General features: G+C 36.9%; 1 protein-coding gene across 2 annotated transcripts; it reads right to left on the bottom strand.

Annotated features, from left to right (window-relative positions):
- Nucleotides 1-1,359: 1,359 nt before the first annotated feature.
- Nucleotides 1,360-4,758, bottom strand: LOC149530821 (uncharacterized). 2 transcript variants are annotated; one of them, XM_089809007.1, is made up of 2 exons: nt 4,221-4,758; nt 1,360-4,130 (listed from the first exon to the last, which is right to left on the bottom strand). In XM_089809007.1, the coding sequence occupies exon 2, from the start codon at nt 3,796-3,798 to the stop codon at nt 1,933-1,935; it is 1,866 nt and encodes a 621-aa protein (XP_089665133.1). In that variant the 5' UTR covers nt 3,799-4,130; nt 4,221-4,758; the 3' UTR covers nt 1,360-1,932. The 2 variants fall into 2 exon arrangements, with proteins under 2 accessions (XP_089665133.1, XP_089665132.1); XM_089809006.1 differs by having other exon boundaries at nt 1,360-4,096; nt 4,221-4,752.
- Between the last annotated feature and the right edge of the window lie 3,895 nt (nt 4,759-8,653).

Genomic DNA, 8,653 nt, shown 5'->3' with positions numbered 1-8,653 from the left:
CTCATTTATCTCTCTTTTCCACTTGTTTTGGGTAAGTTTAAAGTTTTTTCATAGTTTCAGTTTGTGCTTGCATGTAACTCAGGTTGAGTTTGTGGTTGACCCCATTCTACGTTGAAATTAGGCAGTCCTTTCTTCAAAGTGAAGGCTGAATTCCAAAAATATAGGCACCCTCTAGTTTCAAATTTATTTTGAAAGATTCTCCATTCATAATGAAGATATCTTACTCTCAATCATTCAACCCATTCTTTTTTATGATTCATACGTTAACGAACCTTTTTGAAGATGGAAGAGCACATATGGATCATGTTGGACACCTTACAGAATGGATATAGTAGACTTTGAGGGAAAAAAAAGGTTATCAGTACTTCAGACAGTAGGAGTTGAAGAAAAGGGGGTCAGTGTCTTTATCATGTTGTAAGGTAGATTTTGTTGTTGGGGACCTATGTGTGCTGGCAATTTTTGGGAGACTGACACCTTCAAATGGCTCTTTGCATGGTAGGTAAAACCTTTTAGGACGGTGATTATCATTTATTGTATCCATCACTTTAGAAGACAAGAGTGCCTGGATTAAGAAAGAAAACAAAATCTGCGTTCAAGATTGACCACCATATTCCTACACTAAACCATTTATGCTCTATAAACATTTATTACATAAATTATTGTCATATTTAAGCCAGTCCTGAGCGGTCTCGGAGCTAAACAAGCAGCATTCGTAGTGTATTCCTCAAGGTGAGAGTCCTGTGGACCTACAGCCTTGTACTTCCACCTAACTACTGAATAATTTAGTTTATCGAACCTGGGACATACAATAGAGTCCTATCTACTCATTACTGCATTATGTGAGGTGAAAGGCCTATAACCTGTTTCTTCAGCCAAAGTAGGCGTTCAATCATAAGGGAAGCTATTACCGACCTTTCTTAGATATCATCAGTTGCATCAGTTGATAGGGAGTGCTTTAATGTATATGCATCTCGTTTCTAATACAATTAAGTGCCTCCCGCAGGATGTACAAGGTAGTCCCATAATATTATATGCCATCTGTAAACCCATATACAAACTCGGATATGGTAAACTATAAAAAGAATCCTTCTTTTCTTCTTTATTTATAGAATGAGGAGCTACTCAACAAGGCTTATCAGCCACACTATTCTACAAGAGACAGGTGGGCATATTAACTAGTACAGTCTACAAGAGACAGGTGGGCATATTAAACAGTACAGTACACATCTTTGCATGTAGTCCAAGTCTAAAATGGCAATGGAATTTATTATTCATTATGTCAAAAGGCATCTCATAAAAAGGCCTTCGAAATCAAATTTACAACAAAGATTTTGCAGAAACAGACTAAAGAATGTTGCGTTTGGCTGTAAACAGATGACATACATTTGTACACTTGACATAGATATATAATTAACCTTGCAGAGTATACATCAGGTCATGTAAGAAGAAAATCAAGTGAATAAAGTATAGCATACCTTATGATATGAAAGAGGTGAAGAACTTGCTTTGAGAGAAGCAAGAAAATAATAGTACAGAAAAAAAATCAATCTCCATAGAAATCAATACAAAATGTGATCTTAGAATGATGGAATTGCGCCCAACGATAGGTTATCCATCCTGAACATCCACTATTTTTGGATTAGAGAGCATAACTCTTCGTCATCAACATTATAGCAAAGCACAAACCTGTTGCTAGTTGTCTGGGAAATATTAGAGATTTTGCCAGCGCTGTCAGACCACATCTGAGAAGTATACAAAAGGGTTTTCTTTCGGATTTGTCAACAAACTGATAGGGTAAAAAACATACCATCATTTTTTCTGATCTTCTTATGCTCTCCTTATCATCTTGACGATGGATCATGGAGGTGTGATGTGAAATGTTGATGAAAAAACTCTTACACAATCCACCCGGAAAATTGTCAAACAACACCATCATATCTGCCATTCTAAGTACTCGTCATAGTCATGATTTGAGCACTCCATCAAAGCATTTGCTCTAATTTCCTGCTCGTACCTGCAAATGTAATTTAAACCGACAAGAAGCTCTGTAATTGTGAGCTCTGTCTTCGCCTGATTGGCGAAGTATAGTGTCTGAAGCAAAAGAACATTGGTTCTTGGAACAAGGTGCTGCTGTTCAAAATTGCGTTCAGACTGCCACCTTATCATGTTGTGTGCCAGGGGAGCCAACCAATCCAGAATTCTATCCAGTGCATCACTCCAATCAGCTGCAAGAGCTGCATTGTACATTGTGGGAGCTATGTTCTTTGTACAAGACCTAAGTCTAGACCGAAGAGCCGTCCTTACACTAGTTGGCAACATCTGGTAGAGATCATCTCTAGCATCTGGACCAATCAAGTGTGGAAACCTCACTAACTTCTCAATAACAATGATAACATTGGAATAATGCAAGGCAAGAGCAGCACCACCAAGAGTTGAAGGCGGTGCATTCAGTAATCTACTCTTACCACCAACAAACAACTTAAGAGTATTACTCTGTTGGGATGAGTCAGAAGTAAAAGTAGTGTGAAAACCATTTTCTGAAAGCCCTACAGCATCTGACTCTTTATGGTGGCCATTCATACTTCCATTGAAAGAGCTAAGATTTGGAACTACTTTACAACTGGATGGAAATGCAATTGGCGACTCACCATTTGAGGAATCCTGCTGCCTGGCCCATGGATGGTTTCCATCGATCAAACTAGGGTGTGATGATTCCTTGGAATGCCTTGACGGGCTACTGGATCCCCATGCCATTAACCTACTACTATTCTCAGCAACAAAAGAATGCAAACTGCCTACAAAACTATGCCGCTCCTTGTCCTGCCACACCTTATTGGATCCAGTGCGGTTCAAAACAGGGCCCAATCTTCTCCCTGGATTCATACCAACAGGTCCCCCTCTCTCCAAAGGCCCCGAAGAAAACCTAACTTCTTTCCTCTCCGATGCATAAGCCATTCCAGATGCAGACACTGAAAGGCTGCGAGGAATTGAAGTTTCAAGCGAGGCCACTGGAAAATTGAAATTGAAATTATTACTCGTACCTGGAAAACACACATCTCCAAAACTAAACCTAATTCTGCCATAGATTGTAAAAACAACCCTAGCCAAAATCCCCACAACTGCATCATAAGTTCGATTCCATAACGAAACCTCTCTCAAATACTTGGTCTCCTGGCGCTGCCAGCTCAACTTCTGGTGAGTAGAATGCAAGCCATTATCCTTAATCCTGGATCCCTCTTCTCCACTCTGCAACCGTTTCAAGCTCTGCTCCAGATCGGCGAGAACCTCCAACTCCTGATAAAGATTCGTTGTAGTAGAAATATACTTCTCCATTTTCTTAATTTTGGCATCCATTTCCTTGACAGAGAACATCAGAACTTTAAAATCGATATTATTGCACAGCAAATCATCGAAAACGTGCTCAAACCCTTGCAATGCGGGATCCTTACATTTTTTGCCTAATCTCGCAACGGCGCCAGCCAAAATCATCAAATTTTCCAGCTTTTCCGCACAGGCAAGCCCTACCAGAAACTTATCATCATCCGACACAACTTTCCGAACGCCCGGCTGCATTATAACTTCCGTCCGGAGACGCGTAATTTCACGATCGCTGAGAGACTGCCACAGCTGCACAAGCTTGGACATCAAATTGGCGACCTCGAAGCCCAGCACGCCCATCACCCCCGGCTTACTCTTCTCAGATTTACCATTTTTAGCCCCCGCTGCCTTCTTCACCGCTGTCTTAAACGTGTTGCTCACATGGCTTCCCAGGCGGTTAAACCATGACTCCAAAACCATCTTCAGACCCCCGAATTTCTCGTCGCCGCAAGCAAATTTACACCAACCGGGCCGCGGCTGCCCTTGCCCGGTCGTTGCTCAAATTCATCTCAATTCAAACTGACAAACCCCAAAACAAAAACCAACACAGAACTGCAAGCAAGCAAACAAACAAACGCACCCTACCGATCCATTGCGGGAAATACACGCTGAGCAACTCGAAATCCCCCCTGCCTTTAAGCCCCGTCGATTCGGACCCGCAACCTTCCTTAGCTTCCACCTGCGGAGATTCGAACCCGGGACCTTCCTGAGTTTTAACCTGCGGAGATTCGAACCCGCGACCGACCTTAGAGCTGTGAATAACCCGCTACCGACATTAAAACAAAAACACAGGTGTTTTCAAATCCGAAAATGATAGAACGGTTGGTTAAAGCAACTTTTACCATTCCAATGGCGTCAATCGCAGTGGAATCAGAATCAGACTGACCCAGGTTAAACATGGGTGGTTTTCTTCACTGATTTGGAGTTGGGTGTTGTGTTGAATTTGCTTACATCTCTCCTTGTAGGCGCCGCGCTGATACAAAATTCATACATTCAACTTCCCGAGGTGGATTATATTAAATGAGGCAGCCCCCCAACGCCTTCCGTTACACGGCTGTGCAGTCAGTAATGCATTGGGCAGCCGGTCAGGCGGGCAGCTCGGTCTCCCTTCCCTGATACTTCTGGTCAAGTGTTGGAGTGGAGAGTGGGACAGGTGTGAAATTGTCTTGGCTTTTCGGAAAAGTCTGGCCTTCCAATCCCAAAAGCAACCCCATTTCTCTGAATTTGTTTCATCAAAAGCTGGGCTGCTTGCTTTCCATTGCTAAGCAAGTCAGTTTTCCAATCATTTTACTGGCTTAAGTGGGCTTAACAGTGAAGCTCATGCCCTTCTTCCTCTTTCGTGCCGTACCTAATCATGATTTTGATAAGCTGATTTGAAACTCATAAGAACAACCAAAACAATATTATATTCCATTAACTTTTTTATATTATTTGGGAGTGGATGTCTTTCGGTGCTTGAATCATCTATCTTGGGTTCACTCTATTAACAAAATACAGAGTGTTCATTCATTGGGTTCTTTCTATTAATAAGATCTTGTATGTTTGAAATTTGAGTTTCTAATATTTTGAATATTATTTGGGAGTGGATGTCTTGGATTGCTTATGTCGTCAATCTTGGATTTACGGTTTTTGTTCAATGTTCTATGTTTATAAGTTGAATTTCTCATATTTTTAATAATATTTGGGAGTGGATGTCTCGGAGTGCTTAAATCATCAATTTTTAGCTCACTCTATTAACAAAACATATAGTGTTCATCAATTTTGGGTTCCCTCTATCAATAAGACATATCTTGTCCAACATTCTATATTTATAGTTCGAGTTTTTGATATTTTTAATATTATTTGAGGGGGGATCTCTTGGATTGCTTACATCATCAATTTTGGGTTCACTCTATTAACAAGAGACATTTTCTTTGTCAAATTTGTGTTCACTCTATTAAAAGGTATATCTTGTTCAACACTTTATGTTTCTAGTTTGAACTTTGTTTAAAAAATATCTTTTCTAAAACTATTCCAATTTAAATGTGTTTAACAATGCATTTTATTTTTCTAAATTCAAATCTATTTCTGATATTGCTATCAATATTTTTGACCCATGTTTCATAGCATTCAAACACATTTACCAATGTAATTTTCTCTAAATTCAACTCTCTTTAAGGTATAGTTATCAAAATTCAATGTGTAGTTTTTGAGTCAAACTCGTTACTCATGTTTTATCGACTTTAAAACTATACATTAAAGCTTGATAGCAATATCAAAGATAGATTTGAATTTAGAACAAAATGCATTGCTAAGTGTGTTTGCATTTGAATAGTTTTAGAATGGGTGATCTTGTGAGAAGTTCTCGTGATTCGCTCATATAAACAAAAAGTGTTAACAATATAATAGAATAGGGGAATGGAGGTTTCTTAAGCATGCACAAGGCTCATGATATTTTATGGCTAATGTAACATACTTAATTTGCTTTATGAAGTGCTTATTTTCTACCATCCATTCTCATTAAAGGGATTCTTGTGAACCTATTACTCATGAAATATGGGTCAATGAGAGTGGTTGCAAATTATGCAATTGAATCTTCATAAAATATCACAAAATTGTGGATATTGTTCATTATGAAGAGTTTCATTTAAAATTTTATCATTTCTATAAGACGATGGCTTTGTAACTTATTTGCTAGTTGATATATAGAGAAAATGAAATGAATGTGTATTTTATTAAACTGTATTTTTGGTGCGAATGTGGTTTGGTCTTATTTACATGACTTAAGTTTAATTAGTGGCATTCTAGATTATAGTTATAGTGGGTCATGTCTTATTATTAGATATGTGTCACTTGGAATTTAATATTATCCTTAACTCGATTAATCTCAATTGAAGATAACTTTAGTTAATACCTCATCATGTCTTTGTTATTTATACAAGGTGCTTGTACATTTTGTATATCTCAATTTCATTATTTGAACCCAATGGTGAAATAACATCTTTATGTTGCTTCCCTTTTTGTTATGAAGGTTTTTTGGTTTGTAGATTGTTGTTCTTAATTGACACCAACATTTGCGATCTTTGAAATAGAATGGTAATAAACCTTAATGTGCTTGACCTCTCATGAATAACACTTTGGATTCATCACCATCTTTAGCACACTATTTTTTATTGGTTGCTCAAAGAAAAATCTCCAAGAATATAATAGAATATTTTAAAATTTCCACAAGATCTAAGAAATAGTATATGATAGAAAACCCTATTGTTTATTTCTTTGTGAAGTATTTGTTGTATTTTATCATTTATTCTCATGAGAGAGGGGTTCTTGTGAACCACAATGCACTATGTGCGGATCAATGAGATTGACTCAAAATATCTGATTAAATCTTGATAAACATCTCATAAGTGTGGCCATTGTTCATTATGAAGTCCTATATTTCAAATTGTACAAATTTTCTAGGAAATAATGACATTGTAAAATTATTTGCAAGTTGATAGTTAGAGAAGGTGAAATGTGTATGTAAATCATCGTATTGTACCATCTTTGAAAGACAATGGTTATAAACTTTAATGTACTTGATCTCTTGTGAATAATACACAAGATTTGTCGCCATGTTTAATACATTAATTGTTGTACTATTTGATGGGGTCGTAGAATTCCTTGAGCTTCTAAATTAATGAGTACTAACTTTTAAGGTGGTGCACAATGATTCATTATAATCTCTTTTGCAGATGTCCAAGTAGATAATGTTTTCCTTGGGATTGTGCTCTCATTACATTAACATCCCTTGTACATCTTTCAGTTCGTCCTTAAATAGATCCTCTATTTTAGATCCCTTTGGAGACTGTGATTTTATTAGCATTTATCTCTTTTATGGATCCCTTAACAAAGATAAATATTTCCTTGAGGATTTATCCCCTCTTTGTGGAATTCCTAGTAGAGTATGCTTTAGTTGGTTATCCTTTTTTTATAGCTTTTCCAGAATATTGTGGATTTATAGATTGTCAATTTTATCTTTTAGAAACTCTGCATAAGCCATAGGAAGTATAAATCTTACAAATATAGTTGGCCATGTCCTCTCTCTCTCTCTCTCTCTCTCTCTCTCTCTCTCTCTCTCTCTCTCTCTCTCTCTCTCTCTCTCTCTCTCTCTCTCTCTCTCTCTATAATGTATCATCTTAAAAATTAAGCACCTATAATCAGATGCTATGTTAAACCCTAATTTTTTGATAGTAATATTTTATGTTCATTATGTTTGATCTAGCAACCTAGCTTTGACTAAATGTATCATCCTAAAAATTAAGCACCTATAATCAAATGCTCTGTTAAACCCTACTTTTGTGATTGTGATATTTTATGTTCATTATGCTTGATCTAGCAACCTAGTTCCTTTTCTTCCAACTTCTCTTTATCCCTGAATCCCCCTTGAAATTTTATCTCCTAGGTATAAGATTCCTTAGTGACCTATACCTAGGAAACCTATACCCCAATATTTTGGCCTAAATTTGTGTGAGTGGCCTATTATGATGCTTAAGTGGGATTTCTATATATTTAGTCAATCAGTGTTAGTTTAACTCCAAAAATATTTTGAGAAGTGTATAAGTGGCCTATCTCTCCTCATTTTGGTAACCATGAGAAATAATTGAAGGTCCATGGTTGAGATTTCAAGTGTTCTCCTAGAATTTTGCATTCAAGTATTCAAGCTCATGTTTCAAGTATTCTTCAAGCTCTAAGGCATTCTAAGGGAAAGTGTTATCTATTGTATAAAGCTTCTATCCCATGATGGCCTAATAGAATATTTCATTATCAACAAAGAAGATCCTTTTGTTCATCTAGATCAATTTCTTCATCCATTATTCAAGGAAAGAATTATCAAGCTTAAAAACATTGAAGATCTTGGAGTGGCATTCATAGATCCAGGAGTTTTTGAAGTGCATCTATGTTGCCTTCTTATTTTCCAAGGTAAGGGTATCTTTGATTCCTTCTCACTTCTAAGGTTCATTATCTACAATCAAGAAACATACAAGAATTTTCATAAATAATTATAATCCAAATATCCATTCATGAATGAAGAGGTGACAAAATTGTTGTCATAAATATGGAAAGTGCAAGATCTTAGAGACGATCTCTAAAAGTTTCAAGAAAATGTGCAAGGTATAAGATTAAGAGACCTATACCCTCCAAAACAACTTCAAATTAAAATCTCAGGTTAGTACTATAAATTAGTTTTTGTTTCTCAAGCCAATATAGGTTTTTTTTAAAATTATTTATTTATCTAATTTTGTCAAAAGTTTTC

Source organism: Cupressus sempervirens, chromosome 11, assembly GCF_028749045.1.
Source record: "Cupressus sempervirens isolate cs-2001-9-10 chromosome 11, ASM2874904v1, whole genome shotgun sequence".
Taxonomy (NCBI): domain Eukaryota; kingdom Viridiplantae; phylum Streptophyta; class Pinopsida; order Cupressales; family Cupressaceae; genus Cupressus; species Cupressus sempervirens.
Note: the sequence above shows the minus strand (reverse complement) of the source record. Positions and strands in the feature narration are given on the sequence as shown.

Coding starts and splice junctions, on each gene's coding strand:
- LOC149530821 (XM_089809007.1), bottom strand. CDS start 3,798: ATGGTTTTGGAGTCATGGTTTAACCGCCTGGGAAGCCATGTGAGCAAC.